This window comes from Neurospora crassa, linkage group IV (genome assembly GCF_000182925.2).
Source record: "Neurospora crassa OR74A linkage group IV, whole genome shotgun sequence".
Lineage (NCBI taxonomy): Eukaryota > Fungi > Ascomycota > Sordariomycetes > Sordariales > Sordariaceae > Neurospora > Neurospora crassa.
The window spans coordinates 3,567,326-3,589,444 of NC_026504.1; the positions used below are offsets into that span (position 1 = coordinate 3,567,326).

General features: G+C 52.9%; 7 protein-coding genes across 7 annotated transcripts; 5 read left to right on the forward strand and 2 right to left on the reverse strand.

The window, feature by feature from the left end:
* Nucleotides 1-148: 148 nt before the first annotated feature.
* NCU04378 (DNA replication initiation factor Cdc45) lies at nucleotides 149-3,507 on the reverse strand. Its single transcript, XM_952362.2, has 2 exons — nucleotides 2,382-3,507; nucleotides 149-2,329 (listed from the first exon to the last, which is right to left on the reverse strand). The coding sequence occupies exons 1-2, from the start codon at nucleotides 3,147-3,149 to the stop codon at nucleotides 473-475; spliced, it is 2,625 nt and encodes an 874-aa protein (XP_957455.1). The 5' UTR covers nucleotides 3,150-3,507; the 3' UTR covers nucleotides 149-472.
* Nucleotides 3,508-6,854: 3,347 nt separating this feature from the next.
* NCU10761 (methyltransferase) lies at nucleotides 6,855-8,092 on the forward strand (the record flags this gene model as incomplete). The annotated part of the gene is made up of 4 exons (XM_011396034.1): nucleotides 6,855-7,009; nucleotides 7,074-7,261; nucleotides 7,332-7,533; nucleotides 7,594-8,092. The coding sequence occupies 4 exons, from the start codon at nucleotides 6,855-6,857 to the stop codon at nucleotides 8,090-8,092; spliced, it is 1,044 nt and encodes a 347-aa protein (XP_011394336.1).
* A 934-nt stretch (nucleotides 8,093-9,026) lies between these two features.
* NCU10760 (jumonji domain-containing protein 5) lies at nucleotides 9,027-11,114 on the forward strand. The gene has a single exon (XM_001728488.2). The coding sequence runs from the start codon at nucleotides 9,169-9,171 to the stop codon at nucleotides 11,020-11,022; it is 1,854 nt and encodes a 617-aa protein (XP_001728540.2). The 5' UTR covers nucleotides 9,027-9,168; the 3' UTR covers nucleotides 11,023-11,114.
* Nucleotides 11,115-11,367: 253 nt separating this feature from the next.
* NCU10762 (UDP-N-acetyl-glucosamine-1-P transferase Alg7) lies at nucleotides 11,368-13,286 on the forward strand. The gene is made up of 2 exons (XM_001728489.2): nucleotides 11,368-12,069; nucleotides 12,155-13,286. The coding sequence occupies exons 1-2, from the start codon at nucleotides 11,626-11,628 to the stop codon at nucleotides 13,121-13,123; spliced, it is 1,413 nt and encodes a 470-aa protein (XP_001728541.1). The 5' UTR covers nucleotides 11,368-11,625; the 3' UTR covers nucleotides 13,124-13,286.
* A 252-nt stretch (nucleotides 13,287-13,538) lies between these two features.
* On the forward strand, nucleotides 13,539-15,613 carry NCU04376 (hypothetical protein). The gene is made up of 2 exons (XM_011395788.1): nucleotides 13,539-13,880; nucleotides 13,938-15,613. The coding sequence occupies exons 1-2, from the start codon at nucleotides 13,644-13,646 to the stop codon at nucleotides 15,168-15,170; spliced, it is 1,470 nt and encodes a 489-aa protein (XP_011394090.1). The 5' UTR covers nucleotides 13,539-13,643; the 3' UTR covers nucleotides 15,171-15,613.
* A 33-nt stretch (nucleotides 15,614-15,646) lies between these two features.
* Nucleotides 15,647-17,681, forward strand: NCU04375 (hypothetical protein). Its single transcript, XM_011395787.1, has 2 exons — nucleotides 15,647-16,744; nucleotides 17,072-17,681. The coding sequence occupies exons 1-2, from the start codon at nucleotides 16,006-16,008 to the stop codon at nucleotides 17,488-17,490; spliced, it is 1,158 nt and encodes a 385-aa protein (XP_011394089.1). The 5' UTR covers nucleotides 15,647-16,005; the 3' UTR covers nucleotides 17,491-17,681.
* Nucleotides 17,682-19,274: 1,593 nt separating this feature from the next.
* Nucleotides 19,275-22,020, reverse strand: NCU04374 (MFS transporter). Its single transcript, XM_951054.3, has 3 exons — nucleotides 20,926-22,020; nucleotides 20,432-20,779; nucleotides 19,275-20,366 (listed from the first exon to the last, which is right to left on the reverse strand). Exons 1-3 carry the CDS (start codon nucleotides 21,605-21,607, stop codon nucleotides 19,360-19,362), a joined length of 2,037 nt encoding a protein of 678 aa, XP_956147.3. The 5' UTR covers nucleotides 21,608-22,020; the 3' UTR covers nucleotides 19,275-19,359.
* Nucleotides 22,021-22,119: the final 99 nt, after the last annotated feature.

Here is a 22,119-nt window from a genome sequence, read left to right on the forward strand (position 1 = left end):
GAAAACACATAAGAAACAAACCGATTTTGGAGAGTAGCTGAGATTTGGTATTTCGCCCACTGCATGTTATGTAAATGAATATACCGTATGACTACAGCGGTATAAGAGAAAAATATAAAATAAAAAAAAATGAAAGGGCGTTCCAGCTGTTGCTTAAGCCCCATCTGCTTGGACGAGCATTTTCCATTTATGCATGCACATTGCTGAAGGTAGCTCAATCATTCGAGCCTCAATACTATAAGTGCCTACATTGCATGTACGTAGCTCGGCGTGCAGCTCAATCGTCCGAGCCTCAATGCGATGCCATGCCATTCCAGCTCTCAAATGAGTTGTTCTGGCTCTTCCGACCGTTCTGTTGGACACAGGTATGAACTCTTGCCACTCCCCCTGGTCAAGTAAACAAACCCCCTTTGACGCCCCCCCATGGTTTTTTTTTTTCCCCAGAATTAGCAAACCCAAACTTTTCCTTCCTTCACCCAATGACGACTTTCATGCTGAGACTTTCCAAGAAGCCACTAAGATCCTCCTTCTTGACCTCCACGACGCAGTGCTCAAAGCTGTCGATGCGCACTCTGGCATTAGTCTCCGCCACCACGTCTTGGAACGCTGTTCCGAATTTGTTGAGGCCGTAGCCCCTTTCAAGTTCCTGATCGAGCTCGTCCTCGTCTTCGTCCGACTCATCATCGTCGTCCGAGTCCGTATCAGAGAGATCCGAGTCGTCGTCACTATCTTCCTCGTTGTCCTCCTCCTCGTCCTCATCGCCGCCGGCGTCGGACTTGGCTTTCTTTTTCTCTTCTTTTTCCTTTCTCTTGGCCTCCTTCTTCTCGGCCTTGATCTTTTCCTTGATCCTTCTCTGCATCTCCTTGGCTTTAGCTTTGGCCTCTTTTTCTTCGGCTCGCTTCTTGGCCGATTCACGATCGAGAAACTTTGTGTCTGGCCCACCGCCGCCACCAGTACCGACGACAACATACACTCCGCGCTTGTCATCTAGACTAGCCACTACGAGAGGTGTGCCACGACCGCCATGGGCGAGCCTCCCGCCAGTGGCTTCTTTTTCCTGTTCCGCGAGTGCTTCACCGATCCAGAGCGCTAGCTTGGTCAAAGCGCCGGGGTGGTTGAAGAGTGTCGCATCTGGTGAGTCCTTGACCACGCACATGCGAAATGCGCGCAGATGAGATATTTGTTTCTTCTTCAAAATTGTCGTGCCAGTGGTGAAGATGGCCTTGTGTAGATACTGCGCCGTGGGAAGGCCAGCCTTAAGGGCCTCGATGTCCTCCAGCGCATCATACGCCTCCCAGAACCTGGGGATCCACTCCTCACTTTGGCTCTGGTTGTTGTCTACGTCGAGAAGATCCTGAGATGGGCCAGCAGGAAGGTCATCAGCACTAGTGGTGTTCTTCCCCACTTCCAACAGGGCTCCGACTACGACACCGACATCTTGCGCACTCAGGGTTGCCCTCCAACCCCAACTGCGTACAAAGCCCCATCCATCTTTGGCACCTCCACGATCTTTCCCGTCCGTGTCTATGGTCGGGACAAGTTCGTCGAGGTTGTAGAGAGACGCGTATTTTAGTAGTTTGGTGCGAAGTTCGCGCTTCAACATCATGTCCATGTGGGCATAACTCTGCTTGCACTGCACCAGACTGACACCCATCTTGGCGAGAAGCTTGTGTAATCGCTTCATGCCAGCCTCGCTCCACGTCTTTAGCCGAGAGAAGAGGTAGGGTGAGTGAAGCATGCTGTCGTATAAACTCCAGTGCCTAATAAGCAGGAACTTGGGCTCCGGCGACAACCTGATACTGGTATCCTCCGGACTTCGAGCGGTTGTTGGGATAATTCCTGTCGTCTCGGGGAGCACCCGGCCGTTTCCTATCTCTGGTGGGTTGAGACGTCTGACCTCGTCTCGCAGAAGCTGCCGTATTCTCGCACCACGCATGCCGAGCCAACCGGAAATGCGGGCGTCTGACCTGCGAGCTGCTACCGCAATACCGGCAGATGAGCGGCCGTACAGCTCCATCGACGTGACCCCAACGATCGCTAACCATAGCAGGTCGTTGTCTTCACGACCCAGTTCTGACGCAAGGGAGTACATCATGGACGAGATGGGCTCCGAATATGATGTACCCAGTCGGTAGTACTCGCGCAAAACTCCCTCGTTTTCTCGTCGTAGTCGTAGCAATCTCCGTCGGAGGGTGTTGGCTGAAGGGCCTCTGGGTGGTTGTGCAGCAGGCGGAGCTTCCAGCGCGTCACTGGAAAATAGGGCATCGTCGCGTAGAGATATGAGACCACGGTGTTGCGGTCGTCGAGGCGAATCTGGAATTGGACTCGACTGTATCTGGCATGAGAGATGTATTACTATGAAGAAATCGGAATGTACTCACCGAATTGCTTCTTCGTCGCTGTCTGGGTCGGTCGTCTTCATCATCGTCCTCGTCGAAGTCCGACCATGATTTCCTCTTTCTGCCTGCAACAACCGATGTATCGCCCGTGTCTTCCTCGTTCTCGCTTTCGTCTTCATCACTGTCGCCCAAGTCTCGGCCATCATCTTCGATTTCGGGCATATCCACTAGCGCCAGATACGCATCTCGTTCCTTGGAGAGCTCATCTTCAATGTCGCCGTCATCCATGACAATGATGCCGCCTTTGCCTGGTTTGTATGCTCGCTCTATCCGGCCGCCATTGACACCAATGGGGGTTCGCGCAGAGAATGTCCTGGCCTCTTGCGTCTCTGGTTCGAGGGGAAAGCCGCCGAAAACGTTGCCCAAGTTCCACGGGCGATGGGAGTCGATCACCCACACCTCTACACCCCCAAAGGTATTTTCTTCGCCCTCGGGCTCAAGTCCCAAAACTGTGCCGAGGTCAACCATACCACCCACTCCCAAGCATACGACGACTCCTCCAGCACCACCACGGGTCTCCATCATGGGGCTGACGAGCTCAGTGCCGGCACGTTCGAGGTCGGAGTAGCCAGCGACTGGCTGGATCTTGTGCGGAATATAGTCATGTTTGAGAAGTTGGGTTAGGATACGGCAGGCACATAGCGCATCGGTTTCGAGAGCGACCAAGATGAGGACGGGCGGCGATAGTGGATGGCGGGTATTTTGCAAGTGGAGGTAGAGTTTTGATATAAGCTGTCGAGGGAGATACATTGCGAAGGGAGAATCGGTATCGAGGGTGGATCAGCGAGGGAAATCGGCTGGGGACGGATTGTCGAGGCGGGGCGGCGAGGCGACGTCGTCGTGGGATATTCGCCGGCGTGGAACACTTCAGTTGTAGTTTACTCGAGGTAACTAACTTCGAACTCTGTTCACTGGGCAGAAAAAAAACCGACGGGGGATGCGCGACGCGGCCTGCCCCGCGTTAAGAGCTTTCTGCTCTGGACTATGTAGCTTGAAATATACGATGGCAAAAAAATACTGGTGTGATGGCGATGCACGTCAGTCGGATAGTGTTGTCGCGGTCGACAATAATTCGGGCGAGGGATGATGGTGTTGATAGGAGTGTTCCTTTGTTGATGTTGGCCAGGATCCTTTAATTGACATGGAAGGGCGGCCAACCAGCGCTGCGCTTCGGACGCGCTTCGAGACGCGACTCTGTGAAAGTGGTTTTGTGCCAGGGCGGGCACAGCGTGCATTACTTAGATATCAACCACTGCAGTGGACTGCAGGGGGGGCGTCAGCACAAAGCGTGCAGTGAAAGGACGCGGCCGGAGCGACCAGTTTGCTTGTACCTAGAGGTACCTCTACGTACTTGTAGTGGGGCTTTGGGTTTTGGGCAGGCAAGACGGGAGGTACCTATTGTAGAGCTGGGTAAAGTACCTACCTACCTACTGCGTACAGTAGTATATCAAGAAATGGCGGGGTACAACGCGAAGTGGAATTGCCCAGGGCAGCTGCTGACAGCCAAGGCCACAGGGGCACCCCGGGGCGGCCATCCCTCGACCGAAGCACGGGCATTGGTACAGTAAGTAGGTAGGTAATAAGGTAAACCAGGTAGGTACATCATAGCCCGGCAAATGCCTGCCCAGAGGACAACGGAACAACGGCCAGTAAGGTTCCTGCACGACAGCAATGCGATAGAAGCTTCCACTTCTGCAACTTGTCCACCTGGTCGAACGTGGAATTTCACGAGAATTTCTGCCGGCCGATGTCCCTGGATTTTAGTGAACTCTTTAGTTGCCGTGGAATCATCTGAGAACACTGTCACCGTGGGGCTGCCCAACAGCTGGAACTGAACTAATTTATCAACCTGGGTGACCAGCTGTGCTCTTTCCACTCCATCTCCTACCATAGCATAGGTAGGTGTCCAGACAGGCATCGATGTCCCACAGAAAGGTCCGCGGTGAAGGAACGGACCGGGGATGATGAACTATTCCGAAATTGCAGAGTGCGGATTGAAGTACAATACCTAGCACAGGAAGGGACCATCTAACGATGTGCTTTCCAATCCTGGATTCCGGATCAGCGTCTCCGGATTTCCGATTCGACCTATAATCCAGCTTCCATCTTCGCTTCTCTTCCTCTGTTTAGTTTGGTCCCTCTTTTGTCAATCCACATTTCCATCATTGCTTGGATCACAACACAACAACTGCCGCACACCAGACACCACTCACAACACTGGCCATCCACCACGACACCCACACCACGCCCCGTCTCGTCGGCGACAGTCTCAATTTCACTCCATCCGTGCTACTACAGTAGCCAGCCGGCCTGCCAAGCCAGCCACGACGGCGGCCACTCTTGCGGCCCACGCTTTTCTACGGTCAACCTGACCGCTCCTCTGCCTTCACTGACCAAAGCAGGAAGGAGGCTGTTCAGAGGAACTGACTGATGGTTGGGCCCAGCAACGAGGTGATCGACACGCTTCTCAAAACACTTGTGGTTTGTAAGTTGCCCTGGGGTGCGTCTACCGTGTAGTAGTGTACACTAGAGTCAAGCATGGAAGCGACCCGGGGACTTGGGCAGGTAGCCAGCCAGACCTTGCCAGATATACGCTACTTTTGGACGCGGTAACAAATTGCAGCGTATACCCATAGATCGGCAAGCTGCTGTTTGATGCGAGGGGAAACGATGGGGCCGAGTACCCATGAGGCCATGGGCTCACCACCATGTTTACTGCGCCATACAAAACCTATCAGCTCGTTGCTCACTTGGTACTTGATACCCGACGAGCTTGTCGTATCCCCCTCTCTTGCGTGTTTTCTCGGTGTACAAAAGTGGTGTATTTGTACCATGGCGGAGCTCTTGCCGGTCCGATTGCTTACAATGGTTCAGGTCGAGGACATGTTCTGTCCCCTCACGAGAAAAAGAAAAGCTGGGTCCCGGGAGTTCGGGTAGCCACCAGAGTGGTCTCCCAGGACAAGGACAAGGTGGGCAACGGTGGCAGATGTGGACTCGCCCCGTCTCCCGATACATATCGTCCATTCCGATCCCTCGCAGATTCCCCAGCAATTCCCTGCTCCGCCAACTTCCGTTTCCGGGCCTGTCGGGCGGCTGAAAGTTTCCGCTCTCATTCCAAGATCCGTCACTTTGGGATTTCCCATTGTGCCACATGGCCAATGAAAAAGGGCTCCTCATGCGGAAAGGACTTGTCGTTGCTTGTTCAAACGTGTAAAAACGAGACAAGCCAATGGGCCAAGCGGCCTCAGTGCATGTTCGACTGTTTCGGGGACGACATCCTATTCTAGAATCCTGCCCTTGCTCGCTCGTCCATGGGTAGCTCTCGCAAACCCCATGCCAATCTCTACCGGAAGGCCTGCACTCGTACCCGACAGGTCGGTAACAGGCTTGGTCCTGCCTCTGGTGTGTCTGGTTTGCTGGGTGTGGTGTGTGTGTCGGCACGGCTGGGCAGATTGGCTTCCCTGGCTCCCTGGCCTGCCGCCCGAGACCAGGGGGGTGTCAGACTGGAACTGTCCCAGCACGGTGGGCTCTGTTGCGGCTCCCGCAGCGGTTGTGGGATGATGGATCCAGAGCTGGGGGAGGGGTTCGTCTGCCGAACTGGCTTGCAAGGTGCTACGCTGTGTGTCCTGGCTACGCTGCCGGGACGCTACTGGTACGTTTCCGACTTCGAATCTCTGCTTCCACGTAGTACACTACATAAGGCCATAGAGACCTCTTAGCGCGGCAACGCTTCAGGTTTCTTGGTCTTTAGCACGTAGCAGACGGGGCCTGACTGAGACCCGAGTTTGGGCTACTCGGTGCGCTGGTGCTGGAGATGCATAGATGGCGTTTTCTCATATGCATCCGGCCCATGTCATTAGAGATCCCTTCCCCCTTGATTGGCGCCCCGGTAACTTATCATACCCACTCCGCTCTATACACGCCCCTCATAGCCCAGGTAACTATGGTTTTCTTTGCGGTGTCTACTGTGTGTATAAGCCCCGAGTATCCACGGCACTCCGCCTTTTGAAGCTCTTCATTGGGACTTGATGCTATGTCTCCAATATCAGATATTTCCCCCCTGCCCCCGCCTGCTCGTCTCTCTCTTCTGCTTGGTTGGGGCTTCTCCGACAAGTCCAAGTGAATGACGAGTCTCTTCCCAGGCTGACCCGAAAGACCATAAGCACCCATTGGTAACGTCTTTCTGGAGCCCCAGTTTCGATTTCCTTCTACCTGATCCACCACGATCTCTCCGACCAGGCATTCCTGTTCCTTATCTACAACTTCCCTCGGCCTTTCCAGAACATCAACCACCCAAGCGAATCCAGCAGCGAGGCGACATATGCTTTGTCCAAGAAGGTGAGGTGGATCATGCACCTCCAGCTTCGACACTCGGTACTTACACCTCTCAGGATCGAATCAAACGTCAACCCGGAGAATCGAGAGGAGATCTGTTCTGGACCACTTGACAACGAGATGGAACAAGGTGCGGGCGTTATCGAGCCGCTGGCCGAGGGCGAATGGCAGAGCGGGGAGGATACAGCCACCTCGGATTATGACCCAAGCATAGCCGAGTCGCGATATGGCTCTCTTACATCCAGCGTGAATGACCACGTCTGGGAATATGGAAGGTGCGTATCAGGGGAAGGGTCACTCAACACTCTTCGTTTGTGCTGTTGCTAATGCTCGGTCCAGGCGGTACCATACGTTTCGCGAAGGAAGATACCCGATACCCAACGATGACCTCGAGTACAACCGCGAGTACATGCGGCATGCCATGCTCAAGGAGATACTGGAAGGAAAACTATTTATTGCGCCGATTGGAACTCGTCCCCAAAAGATTGCCGATCTGGGGACTGGATTTGGCGATTGGGCCATCGAGAGTACGTACCGAGTGAGAATTGCGGTGAGCCACTCTCGCTTCGTTCGTACGTCAAACTGACACTTTGCCAGTGGGAGAGACTTATCCTAGCGCCAAAGTAGTAGGCGTTGACTTGTCTCCAATTCAGCCTGTCTGGATTCCTCCCAATGTCGAGTTTGTGGTAGACGATATCGAAGACGAATGGGTACAAGACTCGGACTTTGACTTTATCCATTTGCGCTGGGTCAGTATAACGCTCAAAGACAACGAAACGCTATTCCGGAGAATATTTGAGTAAGACTGCTTCTGTCACCTGTCACCTCTTTTTTGATCCCGCTAATGTGTACGGCGCAGGAACCTTAAGCCTGGCGGCTGGGTTGAGTCCGTAGAAGTGAAGCCGCGCGTTTTCAGCGATGATGACACGGTTAAACCTGATCACGCGCTGTTAAGATTTTATGATCTTACGCGCGAGGTGCTCTCAACCAGATACGGATTCCAGGTTGAAATCGCCCATCGCATCTCCGAGTTGATGCAAAGAATAGGTTTCATCAACGTGCGGGAAATCGTCATGAAGGTACCGGTGGGTGAGTGGCCCAGGGACCAGCATCAGCGCATCATAGGGCGGCTCATGAAGGAGGTAAGCATGGATCTATGTGTTGCCATGTCGGCCAGGCCGTTTATCGAAAACGGAATGGAGGAGAAGGAGAGAGAGGAACTCCAAAGCAGTGTGAAGGCTGTGCTGAACGACCGGCGAGTCCATGCGCAATTGCCGGTATACTTCATAGTAGGCCAGAAGCCGCCATTGAGCGCGCATCCGAGTACAACGAGTTTCGGCAGTAGTCAGCAGACATAGGAATTTGGTGAAGAATCGAGAAACAAAAAGGATTCAGATTTGTTCTTTTTTCCGAGGTGTTCTTCGGAGTCGATGTTGACATGTCACATCGGCTCTTCAGTCAAACCATACTGTCGGGTCCGAATTCCACTTCCCCAACAAGCGAGCAGCCGTTGATTTGCATGCGCAGTACAGTACGTAAGCACGACACGACCTTTGTTACTTTTGCGTTCCACCTTGAAACCCGACAGTTTGGATCATTTGGATCTGAGTCAAGGGCCGAACCCGAGTTGTCGGGTAAGGGGGTGGGGCCAAACCGAGGGAAAAACGGGCGAAGGGGCGCCCCAGGACTCGAGGGGGGTGAGCGTTGGCGCCTGGGTTCATGTGGTGGTGGTGGTGGTGGTGGTGGTGCAAACTGCAGCAAGCTGACAAGAAGCTGAGGTGAGGAGACGCCCAGTCACTCCCAGTGTGCCGGGGACACCTTGAAAGGGATGCCCAGAAGGGTTCCGGCCACCGCTGCTCCCATGGCGCCGTCATTCCCGCCATACAGGAAGAGTTTTTTTTTTAGTTTTTTTTGTTTTCTTGTGGGCGATCCACGATCAAATCGGGCATGTCATTGGGCGGGGTTCATTTCAATTCAGGGTCAAATGAAAGCAGCGTTGCTTTTCACGACCTATTTCTGCTCGTGGCACAGTGTCTGCGTTCTCGACCTCATTTGGTTCTGAATCACCGGAGCTATTCCCGTTGCCGGGTTGTGGTTTCGATGGCGGAGTGTCTCATGAACTATCGACGTTACACAAGCCCAGTGGGCGTTGTCGCTGCTACACTACACTAAACTAGCTGGCAGTTGGCAGCAGGCAAATCGTTCGTCCAATCATCTCGTCAGCCAATGGGAAGCACGTGCCATGCGTGCATAACTTGCATAAACCGCGCACGCACAATAAAGCTGTGCACACGACGGTATCAACGTGGGATTCGTCAACCTGGTTGGCTACTCTCTTTCAACTTGCTTCCCCCCTTTTTGTCGTCCTCTCACAATCCTTAGCCAAGTAAACAAACACCCCCGCCATCTTGTCAGCAAGGTCATGCCATGAGAAATGAGAACTACGTCAACGTCAAAACTTATCGGGCTTTGCCTAAGCGCAGTCCAACAGATTATTCAAGAATGCGCCTACTTCGCTAACGCCGAATCTGCTTTTTCATCATCGTCTCCATCACCCCCTCAAAATGCTGGCCCACCAAAGCCTCCATCCAACGTCGATAGCTCAAGAGGTCTCCGGCTCTACGGCCTGGAAGGCTGCCAAGAACCATTAGTTGAACTGTTATGCCGACAAGCGTCGAGAATCCTGCAGCTCTATGGAACCAGTTCAGGCGATGCCGGTTCCAGCGATCATGCCAGTCTCCAACCCGGGGCAGAACGCGAAAAGGCCATTGCACTGGTAAAGAGAAGACTTGAGCTCTTGACAAAAACCGCATATGGCAAGTTCTATGCGTACATGTACAAGGAAGTGCCGGCCTGCTGGCGACAGCTTTACACGGATGCGGCGATCTTGAGGTTTGCGGTTTTAGTTTTGCTTGAGTTTAACTTTCAAGCTGATGCGGGATCGAAGGAGGACGCTGATGAGAAGGAGAAGGAGAGGAGGATGAAGAGGAAGATGATTGTTGATGAGATGGTCAAAACGCTGGATCTGAGTTTGATATTAGCTGGGGCTGCGGGCCAGAGCCGCGGCAGGAAGTGGGTTGATGAAGCTTTTGCGTTGTTGGACGATGTTCTTGGGGATATGTCAGCTGTGACCACAGCTGCTGCTGCTGGTGGAGCAAAAAAGGGTAATGATGATGAGCAGGAAGGCGAAAGACCACAGAAGAAGCGGCGTCTCTCATCGTCTCCCAACACCAAGGACGAAGTGATCAAGGGAATCAACGACACCTGGCACAACACGCCATCCTTTTCCACCATTGAACCCTTCACGCCGCCCGTCAAGAACCCGATCTCAAGGGTTTCTGCCGAGTCCCTCTCCATTGAAGCATTTCAGTCACATTTTGCGAAACCTCGCCCAGACGGTAACCCAGGCCCAGCTCCCTTGATTATCACAGGTCTGGTAGACCATTGGCCGGCACTCACCACCCACCCCTGGAACAAGCCAGCCTACCTCTTATCTCGCACGCTCTCCGGCCGGCGGCTCGTACCTGTCGAGATCGGCCGCAGCTACGTTGACGAAGGCTGGGGGCAAAAAATCATCTCGTTCGGCGAGTTCCTATCCAAGTACATCGACGCTTCTATCCCCTACACTCCCTCATCTTCCAACGTATCGCCTTTCCTCTCCTCGTCATCCTCAGCTCAACCGCAACCATCATCCTCCGACCTACTACCTGAAAAAGACAACACCCAGATAGCATACCTAGCGCAGCACCCCCTCTTTCTCCAACTGCCCCGTTTACGACAAGACATTCTGATTCCGGATCTCTGCTACACCGCGCCTCCCCCACACCCAACAGACCCAAGTCAAGATCAACCGGAACTTGACTCGCCGCAACTCAACGCCTGGTTTGGCCCACCGGGCACGATCACCCCGTTGCACACGGACCCGTACCACAATTTGCTGGTGCAAGTAGTTGGGAGGAAGTATGTGCGGTTGTATGGGCCAGAGCAGACGGTGAGGATGAGGCCAAGGGGGAAGGAGGGGGGCGTGGAGATGGGGAACACGAGTCAGGTTGATGTTGGGGTTGTTGAAGGGTGGGATAAGTTGGAGGGAGATGATAAAGAGGGGGTAAAGTCAGGAGATGAAGGGGGCAGGGAGAATAGTGAAATGGGTTGGGAGGAGGACTTTAACAATGTGCCGTTTGTGGATTGCATTTTGGAGCCGGGAGATACCCTATACATACCGATCGGGTGGTGGCATTATGTGAGGGGGTTGAGTGTTAGTTTCAGCGTTAGTTTCTGGTGGAATTAGGCATGGTTTTCTCATTGAACGGCCGTACTTGATTAATTCTTTGCCAACATGAAGTTATTCCCATGCTTGGCATCGACTTTCTTTTCACATGCAATGACCTGACGGGCGGTTGCCCCTTTTCGCACTTCCATGTACAGTTCCTGTCCAATGGGAAAAAGAGGTCAGGGGCAATTAAACGGCTGGACATTCAACCCTTGTCTTAGGCACCACACCACACTACCGAAACCCCTGTAGCACGATGGCGATTAGCAGGCCCACAAGGCTGGAACGCGCCGAAGCTCCCCACAATAATGGGTGTATTCGTCATTTTGGACATCTGTCTTTTGTTTGTCTTTCTTTCCTCCTCCCGGTTTCCAGGAACTTCGTCTTCGCCTTCACGATTCAGTTCGCGCCACTCGTTTTGCGCTTTGAACAAGCACCAATTTGATCAATCGATCCCTTCGACCCCGACATTCCTTACCTGTTCCACGATAAGCGACCAATGTTACCCCAAATGATCAGGTAGCTCGCCATCACGCATTCGCTACCTACCTTTCTCCTCGAACTTGTCCTCGAATTCTCCGAACTACGGAAACCGTCGCAAACACGATCGCATACCCAACGATGACGGGACACCACACAAATTATCATAACTCGACCACTTGCCTCTCGCAGGCCGAGAGCCTTTCCCTCCTCGCCCTCTCCGCCGCTTGTGTCGCCGTCCTCGCCAACACCTTCCAGGGTGATGGCTACCCACTCATCGCCTCGCTCGCGCTTGGCGGGCTGGCATTCAGCGCGACCTTCTCCATGATCCGATGGCTGGGACCAACCTTCATGAGGGCCGGCCTGAAAGGCGTGGATATGAGCAAACACCATAAAAAGGAGCTGCCAGAATGCATGGGCGCGATCGCAGCCATGGTGTACTTGCTGGCTGTTATTGTCTTTATTCCGTTTCCGTTCTACAAGGATATTGTGGCGGCCACGAGCGGAGGTGGAAACCGCGATGTGGTGATGCATGTTGAGCATGTACAGGAAGGGAGGTTTCTACATCGGTTTCCGCATGGAAAGGTATGTCGACAATCCGTTGCCCTCTCCTTTAGAGACGGGAACACACAAAGACAGAACAGATGCTAACACTTTGCGACACCAACAGCTCGCCTCCTACCTCTCTGCCGTCATGGCCCTCCAATCCATCTCCCTCCTCGGCATCGGCGACGACCTCTTCGACATCCGCTGGCGCCACAAATTCTTCATCCCCGCCTTCGCCTCCATCCCTCTCTTGGTCGTCTACTTTGTCGACTTTGGCGTCACCTCTGTCGTAATCCCGACCCCCTTACAGCCTTACCTAGGCGAGCTCTTCAACCTCGGCGCCTTATACTACGTCTACATGGCCTCGGTTGCCATTTTCAGTCCCAACAGCATCAACATCCTGGCAGGAATCAACGGCATCGAAGTCACCCAATCCATCGTCATCGCCCTGTTGCTCGCTTTCAACGATTGCCTCTACCTTTTGACGCCGTATCCGCACCCGGCTACGGACTCCCACTTGTTCTCGCTTTATTTCCTCGTCCCCTTTTTGGGTGTGTCTTTTGCTCTGCTCTGGCATAACTGGTACCCCGCCCGCGTCTTCGTTGGCGACACGTACTGCTATTTCGCGGGCATGGTTTTCGTGGTGGTCAGCATCTTGGGACACTTCAGCAAGACGTTGATTTTACTTTTGATTCCGCAGATCTTCAACTTTGTTTATTCCGTGCCGCAACTCTTTGGTCTTGTACCCTGCCCACGTCACCGTCTACCGCGGTTTAACGCGCGCACGGGACTGTTGGAGCCGAGCGTGACGCCCTGGACGCCAGAGAGGCAGCCCAAGCCGCCGGTGGCGTGGGCGCTGAAGACGCTTGATAAGGTGAAACTGTTGAGGGTGACGCTGGATGAGGAGGGGAGGTTCGTGGAGACGAGTAACTTTACGATCTTGAACTTGTGGCTGGTCTGGAGAGGCCCGTTGCGGGAGGACCGGTTGGCAATGGAGATCACGGGGATGCAGGTAGTGGTGGGACTGTTTGGGTTGTTTGTGAGGCATCGGTTGGCGTTGATTCTGTTTAAGCAGGACAATTTGGGGGTTTGAGAAAGGTTAGAGCTTCTTGGTTATGGGCTTAGACTGCGTAGACTGAGACATCTTCCTTTGTATAAATGTCTTCCAATATCTAGAATATAGACGCACATATACACCTCCAGTCTCTTACGATCTTGGGGTATTGATATCACAAACAAGAGGTTCCAAGACTTTGAGATCTACTCCATCCCACCATCTAGGATCAATCAGTATACTGTGTAGAGGTACTTGCTTGGGCCGGGCCGGACAGGGCAGCGGGGCATTGGACGGGATGTCCCGGTGGATCTCGGTCCCAGTTCCGAGCCTGCAGGTTGCTTGGGCCAGGGGTCAAAGTCCACTGAAAGTCGCATCAAGCATCAGGCGGCTCAGCGGTACTTCACCCCCCCCCCCCCCCCACCAACCACGGTTGTCACCAGCGTCTTGGCTGCTTGGCTCTTCAACCTCACTTCATCCCTCCCTCCATGCGACCTTCTTCGCTCATCACCACCTCATCATCAGATTGAGAACCTCATAAGACCCAATCACAACAATCATGTCCAAATTCAGCCAATACCTAGGCGATCCGCCCGCCATTGACGGCAAGTCAACTATAGACTCCATTGTGAACCATGGCCATCAGGATCTGGTCCAGGCCGTTGCATTCAACAGCTACGGCGACCGTTGCGCGACTGGGTCCGTCGACGGCAAGATTCGCGTCTTCAATAGACACAAAGATGGCAAGTGGCGCGTTTGCGATAGCTGGAGTGCCCACGGCGGTGAGATTCTAGAGGTAAGTCTTTCACATAATCTAGTGACGACTGACTCAAGCTAACTTTTTATCCCACAGCTTCAATGGCTTCCCCCAACCATCTACCCGAACCTTCTCGCCTCCCTCGGCATCGAAGGACGCTTCAAGCTCTGGGCCGAAAACCCCTCAGCCGCCCCCGGTCGTCGCTTTGGCGTCAACCTCACTGGGCACGGCGGGCACCACGGTGGTGCCAACACCCTCTCGTCTCGTCGCGACGTCGGCGGTGGCCTCTCCTCTCTTTCCTCAGGCGACAGCAAACCCACGCCGGCCTTTGACTACCGCAACCCCAAATCGCCCATCCGCTCCTTCAGCCTCAAGCACAACGACGACACGCGACACACCTACCTAGCCCTTTTATCTGTGGACGGCACGCTCGAAGTCCTGGAAAACGAAACACCAGAGAACATCACCGAGTTCTCCCGCATCGACCAATTCACCGTTTGCCCAAAACCCTCCCGAGGTGAGGAGACCTCCTTCCGGGTGCGCTTTGACCCCAACCAGGATGTGTGTTACACCGCTTTGCGGGCGGGCGTGCCCACGGATGCGCTGGGACTGGTGGTGGCGGCTATGGATTCGGTCAAGGTGTACAGGACTAGAGACACGGTCAGCGCCAGCTTGGGCGTAGCCACGGCTGCGAAGGAGTTTTATCTCGCTGCGGAGATCAGTCCGAAGGATCCAGTTGCGGGGCATAGAGGGCTGGTGAGAGACGTGGCGTGGGCGCCGGGGAATATCAGGGGGTATGATATCGTGGCGACGGCGTGTCAGGATGGGTATGTGAGGGTCTTTGGACTGTCGACGCCGGCGCTGCAGATGCAAGCACAAGGGATGGAGGGAACCAGGGGATGGGGAGTGGGGGAGATGAGGAAGCATCAGGAGGGGAGGAGAGAAGAAGGCGGTGGTGGTGGTGGGACTGCTGCGGCTAGAGCTTTGGCGGGCTCGGCGGCGCAGCATGGCGGTGGGCAGGATGCCCATTTGAAGTCGGGGATTAGAGCTGGGTTGGCGGATCAGTCGAGGTTGAGTGGGACCGCGGGAGATAGGTTGAGGTTGGGTGGGCAACAGCAGCCGGGCCAGGTTAGACATGTGGTCACGGAAGTTGCGAGGCTTGATAGCCATCGGACGCCGGTGTGGAGGGTGGGGTTTGATGATGACGGGCAGATTTTGGGTAGCGTGGGTGACGAGGGTAAGTTGATGTGCTATCGACAGACACCGGATGGGTCGTGGGCAAAGAGCGCAGAGTTGGCGATGGTGAAGATGAGGATGGCTGCGCCGTAAGGGGTGGCTAGGCTCTTTTCATAACTACCTCTATCGATGTTGTCGTTCTGATATCCGCTGCCTACATCCTGTCTCGGCCCAGCATCGTATCATTTCGTGTATTCGAATTCCCGGACATTACTAGGAGAGTGTGGCCGGATGGTATTCCTTCCTTGGCAAGCGGCTGCGGCTGGAAGCCCCTTCCGTCCAACTTGTTGACTTTTTAGTGCAACTGAAGTGTTTGGATTTGTTCAATCGCGTTGGGAAGGAGTGATCTTGGTGGCGGAAAAGATAGTCCCCCGGTGACTTTGACAGCCAAGTCGAACTTCTGAATCCCAACAACAATAGGCATCCAGATTAGGTGGTCATCAGCATTACCGTCGTCCAGGCATACCTCTATATACAGTCACCACTACATTTACCGTCAGGTCAACTATTAGCTATCACCATGTCAGCTATGAGTCTTCCCGCCCGAACTCCGAGCGGCGGTACAGCATGCTTCGAACCTCCATCCAACAACAGGCTCAACGCTTCCGAGCGTGTCCTCGGTTCACCCGGCCGCCGACGCTTGAACATCCCCAATACGTTTGCTGGCCTTTAGGAGAAGGACATCAATCGGCAGCAGCCCGGGCATGTCGACCTGGACGAGTCCTTTGGGGAGTTCGAAAACATACCATTGACCGATGCTCCCAACACGCCTGTAAAGGCCGGGAAGCAAGGCCATACTCCGGTACACAACGAAGACATACAACAAGAACCGACACCATCTCGCCTAGTCGTCGGTGATGGCCTGGTTCCCAGCCATGACTTCAAGCAGACCTCTGAAGAAACCAAAGCATCCACTTTCCGTCACCGAATGTTCTCTTTCGAAAGCCCTTCCGATTCACCGGAACTCAAGGTGATGCCTAACAAAGACGGAACGGAGATCAGGAGGTCCCTTGATGCGGAATCTTTCTTCGACCGAATCTTTCCCGTCCGCAGTACTTCGTCTTCCTACCCATCCGAAGGTGTCAAAAGCCCCGAGCTTACAGTTTCCCCTCCCATGACCTTCGGCAGACGCATTTTGTCAAGTCTGGAATCTTACGGCTTTTCAACCTCTTCGTTTTTGCGAAGCAGTGAGGAGTCAGTTGGTTCTCGTCAGCATCATAGACTTAACCCAGCCGCTGTGGAGGGTGCGTTAAGAGAGATCTATCGGGAGCAGGAGGCGGCAACGAACAATGAAGTCATCGAATGTGAAACTCAGCCCTCGGTGGCAGGCGATAACAAAAGTATCAAGATCACCAAGCAGGAGTTGGCCAAGCCCGAGGTCGAACACATCGAGGATATTGGGCACAGGAAGACGCCCAGCCTCAACGGCAGCGACGCCAAGGAAGTCATCGCCGATATCTCAGCCGTCAACACAGAGCTCATCATCAGCTTAGCCAATGCCGCCCTGCACAGAGGCAAAAGCAACAGCTCCATGCTCCCCAGACAGCGTCGACGCTCAACCGGACCCGACAATACAGGAGAAACACCCTTCCCCTCGCTTGACCTAGCTCCCTGTGGTCGCGCTCTGGCCTCCTCCAAAGCCGGGCTACTGTCGGAAGAAGCTCTCAGTAACTTATCCACTCAATGTCTGCCGCGTGTGTCAACAAACCCACCTCGTCTTTCCACCGAATTTCCAACCACACTGGAGAAAGGGTACCTCAAACCCAAGTCAAGGGCTGCACTTCCCATTTCGTTTGGCTCGCCTATCAAGATAAGAAACGTAGAAGTTGCACCTACAGTCCCTCCAGTAACTGATATACCAAATGTTCCTCTTCTTACTGGTGTTCAACGAGACCATGGCAGAAAGCCATCAGGACCTTATCTCCGCCAACAGTCGAAAAAGAAGAGCTCGATTCTTAGGCTTCTGCGTTACATCTTTCGCAGACCTATCAAAGCCAAGAAGTGGTTTGTTCGCAAGTTTCGTGCGAAGAGGAAGGGGGTCTCGAAGAGATTCAAGACAAAGACCAAGGCCAGGAAGGAGAAGAAGAAGAGGATCTTGGAGCTACCTAAGGTTGAGGACACTATTGTTGCCCCAGTTACTGGTGAGGAAGTTGAATCTGTTATTGTGCCTCTTACCGTTCTCGAGAAACCTGCTACAGCCCCTGTTACTGCTATTCAGGTTGATGCTGTCAAGGCAGAGCTGAAGCAAGTTGAACAAATTGCTAGTGATGAGCATGTGTCGGTTGCTGAAAAGGAACTGACAATCAAAGCCGTGGTGGAAAAGAAGATCGGGTCAGATGAGGGAAGTGTCGAAGAGGTGGAGGATATCACGGTTGAGATTCATGTGGTTGATGCTTCTACTTGTGTTGCATGATTCTAATCGCTTCCAAAAGGGTGTTCACTTATGTCTTGACGAGGTTGGCACTTCAAAGAATGTTTATGACAAAGTTTAGGTTTGCTAAGGAGGAGTTCATGCACCAGTATCATGTATACCAAAACGGACAGGGGTTGTGTACCTCCATGAGTTACAAATATTCTCATCAGAAATTCATTCTTGGTGACTTGACTTGCCCCATGCCTATCCACATACTCTCTCCGTTTTCCCAAATGAACACGCAGCCAACGGAAACTGAACCACCCCCGTTTCTCTGCTCCCAAGTACTCGTCAATCTCGTAACACAACTTTTCCCTTCCCCTCTCTCAAACCCGGGAACACGCACGTATGGGAACACGAATGTGTAACGTCCCGTTCATATTCGTCCTGCGTCTGCATCGTCTTGATCGGGACGCCTCCCTCCGAGCCTTTCCTCGAGCTTACTTGACACCCCCCTGGTTCTGGTTATGCATCCCTTGGCTGTGGCCCCCCTCCGTCCACTTTTTCTAGACTACAGCTCTATGTAGTCTATGTACCTAGAGAAATGTAACAAGAATCCCTGCCGTTACCACGCAAATTCCCAGGGCTGACGGCGGCCGGCCGAACGGACGGACGGACGGACGGACGGACGATGATGGAATCTGATGGGTTGGTTGGTTGAAGAGGGATTTTTTATCGTGTGGCGTGATACAATAGACATAATAGATGGACACAGCAGGGAACTAGTAGTAGTTCTAGGTAGGTAGGAGGGAGGGGAAGAGAATGGTGTGTGTGTCTTTGAAAAGCATATACTTTGTATCTGATCTGGTGTGTATTTTACTCAGGTTATGGTGATGATGAAAGTCTTGAGGTGAAAATTGGGTTTGCTTTTAGGTGTTGATGTATCCCCAAATAAAAGGCGATGACGACGACTCGGGAATCGAAGGAAGGAAGAATAGTCATCAACGAAAAGGTCGTGTACGATATATGCGTTTTGGACGGCTTGGATAGGTGGTACGGAATATGGGGGGCCTGATGTATCCATCACCAGTGCTCTTTGGTTTGTTTGTGGATGTTGTTGTTGTTGTTGTTGTTGTTGTTGTTGTTGTTGTTGTTGTTGTTGTTGTTGTTGTTGTTGTTGTTGTTGTTGTTGTTCTGTTAGAGTTCCTTCTTGTTACCTAGGGTGCCTCGCACGCGTCATCTTCTATCAAACGTGGAAGCGAGAAGAGAAAGAGTAAAAAGACAAAAGACATGCGAATACTATACTCTATAGGTAGATAGATACGCTTGATTTAGGTTGATTTTCTTGAGCAAATTTGGGTTGGAAGATGAAAGTTCAAAGGGAAAATGTACTTATCGGAGCGGTGGTCAGAATTAACCAAACATCTCATTGTCTTGAAACGATTACACCTCTAGGGATTACTCTTAGATGCATTCGTAGGTCTTTCGTGACACCTGCGGGCAAAGGTTTCGAATATTTCTACGATTGAATAACACTTGATAGGTCTCTTCCTGACATGCTTTCAACTTATTGTCGACTTATAACATAGTGTTGCGATGGCCTCTCGTTGCCAAAGTAAGCGAGCGGTATTGGCCTTGGACCGCTGATGTCTCGGTTATTCTTGCCATCACTCGGTGGCTAACTAAAGAAGATTTTATCGTGTCTTATTTATTAAGTGGCCGAGCTACAAGGAGAACATGAAACCTATGGTAGAATGTGTTGGCGTCATTGAGAATGATCGAACATGTTTATCGCTGGCATGTCTTTGACAAGGAGGGCCTGTCATGAATATTTAAAGTCAAGTACGCAGTGTGGCAGTCTATATTGAATACTAAGCCATTATAATCACACCGCCTGGACTTGTTCGGAAACAACAACCAACTGCAGCATTACAACATATACCTAAACCTCTCTTCCCTACTTCCTCCCTCCCTTTCACCACCACCACCACCACCAACCAACCCCTCCTCCTCATCTTGCCCCACACCTTCATAGGCAGTCTCCTCCTCGAGTTTCCTATTCTTCCTCGCTAGGTATGCCCTCAACAAAACCGCCAGGAAAGCAACTCCCACCATCGCCCCAGCACAAACCCCCATCCCCCTCTTCCAGAACGGCCCCTCCTTCGCGGGATACAATCTCGTTCCCACAAGCGGTCCACACTGTCCCAGGACCTGCATCAACGCAAACCCCATTCCCTTTCCGCCTTCAGTCCGCTGGTTATTGATACTCCACGCAATCGTCAACACCACCACGTTGAAAAACCCGATCGCGGCAGGATAAATGGCCAGATACCTGACCCAGCTACCCGGTTCCAAGCCGAGAGACTGGGAAAAGGCAAGAACAGAATAACCGAGGGCGGAAAGGAGGGCGTGGAAGATCAAAGGGGTGGAACGGCTGTGGTAGCGGTCGGAGAGGGAGGCGGTACAGAGGACTGTGATAAAAGCGCAAAGGTAGGGAGGGGCGGAAAGGGCTTGGGACATGAGGGGCGTGTGGTTCATGGACGTCAAGATGGTGGGGAGGAAGACGGGAAGGGAGGAGTAGGCGAGGTTGGTGAGGAAGAAGATTGCGGCGGTGAGCCAGACGGTGGGGGAGACGAGGGTTGTTAGGATGTCGCTTGTTTTGAGGCCCGGACCGGCAGAAGAATGAGAAAAGGGGGAGGAGGAGGAGGAGGACCAGGACCGGAGACGGAGAGCGGCGACTTTCTTTTCGCGACGGGTGAGGTAGCGAGCGGTTTGCGGGGAGTCAGGGATGATGTGCCAGGCGAGCACGGCGACGATGACGGAGGGGAAACCTTCTATCAGAAAAAGGAGACGCCAGGGGCGGACGGGAGACACTTCGCCTAGCTTCAGAATGGCCCAGGCTAGGAAGGAGGCGAAGCTGGTTGCTAGGGGGGCGGCTGAATATTTTGTTTTTGGTCATGAGCATGCAGTTGCTTGTTGGATAAAAAGGTGAATACGTTACCTGATATAAACACGGCCGTCCTAAGAGCTAACTCATGCCGCTTGTAAAAGAACGATAAGTAAAAGGGCACTCCGGTAAAGGCCGCCTCGCCGATACCCAGAATTGTGCGCAAAAAAATGAGCATGGGGTAGTTGACTGCCACGGCTTGAAGCGACGCCGTCAAGCCCCAGCAGAGAACGATGATGGAGACATAGATGTGGGCGGGTATGAGGCGCCAGAGAAGGGACATCCATTCGAAGCAGATGTAGGCGATGTAAAAGGCTGTTAGAGCCCACTCGTACCAACCATCCTTGGGAGGAGTGGACTGGAGGTCTTCTTCCATACCCGCGATACGGGCGTTTCCAATGTCTGTGAGTGGTGAGCATTCTGCTCAACATGCAAACAGAAGTTGTGGAAAGTGGCAGTTTGTGGAAGTGAACCACGACTTTAGAATATCAAAGTTGCCCCTGAATGCCAAGAAGTCAAAGAAGAAACAGAGAAACAGCATAACTCACTAGACCGATCCAAAAAGCTCAACATATAAAGCAGGGCCACGAAAAGCACCAGTTTACGATCAAACTTGTTTACCACTGCTCTTTCTTCATCTGGCGTGTATCGCAGCTGGACACTTTTACCGCTCGTTGTCGTGCTAACACTTTCATCATCCAGGTCTGGGAACTTGCTAGTTCCCCTTCTCCTGTTGCCCTTCTTGCGCTTTCCCTTGGGCTTCTTTTTGGTCGAAGTCAACTCATACGTCTCTTCCTCACCAACAGCACTGAAGAAGACTTCCCGGTGGAGTTCGGTTGATATTCGGCGGTCTTCTTCCGAGTCTGTGGTGTCCGATTCCGAGTCCGTGTCCAAGTCCAAGTCCAAGTCGGAGTCCGTCGCCATGAGATCGTGATCCTTTGCTTTGGATGACGACAAATGTGAATCTAGAAGTTGGTGGCTCATTCGCTGCGACTGCGGGCTTCGTCGTCCATTGTCTTTGTCGTCCTGACCGGCACCGTTTCCATCACCGCCGTTTGTCGCTCTCTGACCGTTTTGACTTTGTTCTGGATTTTTCCCATCACTTCCTGTTCCTGTTCCTCTCCCGGCCCCAGACCGACTCCCACGTGCCCATCCCCGCCCATCCTGTCCATCAACTGCCTCACTCCTTTGTTTTCCTACCGAGTCATGCCGAGAGGAGGCCGTCATCATTGTCCTCTGCTGCCGCACGATTCCACACTTCCTTCCTATTTTTCTTCTTCTTTTGTTTTTCTAAACCTCCAAGAGTGCAATGAGTCAGGCTGTGCTTCGGTGTTTACCGTGTGGTGTGGTGGGTGGGTTCTCTTTATCTTTCTCGAAAGCTTAATGGTCCCCTGCGGACGCCCCCTTTTCTCTTTTCTTTGACACTCGGGTGACTCGTATCCCTTATCCCTGCTTCTGTGTCGCTAGCCTTTGTTGGATACCTCAGGTAGGTAGTCTGCAGAAGAACACATGCCGATTCGGCATCGAATGGTTCGGTTCGTTTCGATTCGATCCAGTGGTGGTGGATGTTGAAAGAGTTGAAAAAGTGACGTCGTCAAAAGGAACAGGCTTCATTGACATGAATTCACATGCACAGTCGGTGTGCGTTAGGAGTGCTACTACGTAGGTGTGTCGGCTTGTCTTAGGCGGAGCGCACTAGCGGTAACGGTAACAGCATGGATGCACCCCAGGATTTCCCCGGA

Excerpts from the sequence above, each read along its gene's own strand:
- NCU04378 (XM_952362.2), bottom strand. The coding sequence starts at position 3,149 with ATGTATCTCCCTCGACAGCTTATATCAAAACTCTACCTCCACTTGCAA. Across the intron at positions 2,330-2,381 it reads AGCGACGAAGAAGCAATTCG|TCGAGTCCAATTCCAGATTC; the intron begins GTGAGTACATTC and ends TGCCAGATACAG.
- NCU10760 (XM_001728488.2), top strand. The coding sequence starts at position 9,169 with ATGAGAACTACGTCAACGTCAAAACTTATCGGGCTTTGCCTAAGCGCA.
- NCU10762 (XM_001728489.2), top strand. The coding sequence starts at position 11,626 with ATGACGGGACACCACACAAATTATCATAACTCGACCACTTGCCTCTCG. Across the intron at positions 12,070-12,154 it reads ATCGGTTTCCGCATGGAAAG|CTCGCCTCCTACCTCTCTGC; the intron begins GTATGTCGACAA and ends CGACACCAACAG.
- NCU04376 (XM_011395788.1), top strand. The coding sequence starts at position 13,644 with ATGTCCAAATTCAGCCAATACCTAGGCGATCCGCCCGCCATTGACGGC. Across the intron at positions 13,881-13,937 it reads ACGGCGGTGAGATTCTAGAG|CTTCAATGGCTTCCCCCAAC; the intron begins GTAAGTCTTTCA and ends TTTATCCCACAG.
- NCU04375 (XM_011395787.1), top strand. The coding sequence starts at position 16,006 with ATGTTCTCTTTCGAAAGCCCTTCCGATTCACCGGAACTCAAGGTGATG. Across the intron at positions 16,745-17,071 it reads ACTGTCGGAAGAAGCTCTCA|CCAAGAAGTGGTTTGTTCGC; the intron begins GTAACTTATCCA and ends GACCTATCAAAG.
- NCU04374 (XM_951054.3), bottom strand. The coding sequence starts at position 21,607 with ATGATGACGGCCTCCTCTCGGCATGACTCGGTAGGAAAACAAAGGAGT. Across the intron at positions 20,780-20,925 it reads GAGCTTTTTGGATCGGTCTA|ACATTGGAAACGCCCGTATC; the intron begins GTGAGTTATGCT and ends CACCACTCACAG. Across the intron at positions 20,367-20,431 it reads GACGGCCGTGTTTATATCAG|CCGCCCCCCTAGCAACCAGC; the intron begins GTAACGTATTCA and ends CAAAATATTCAG.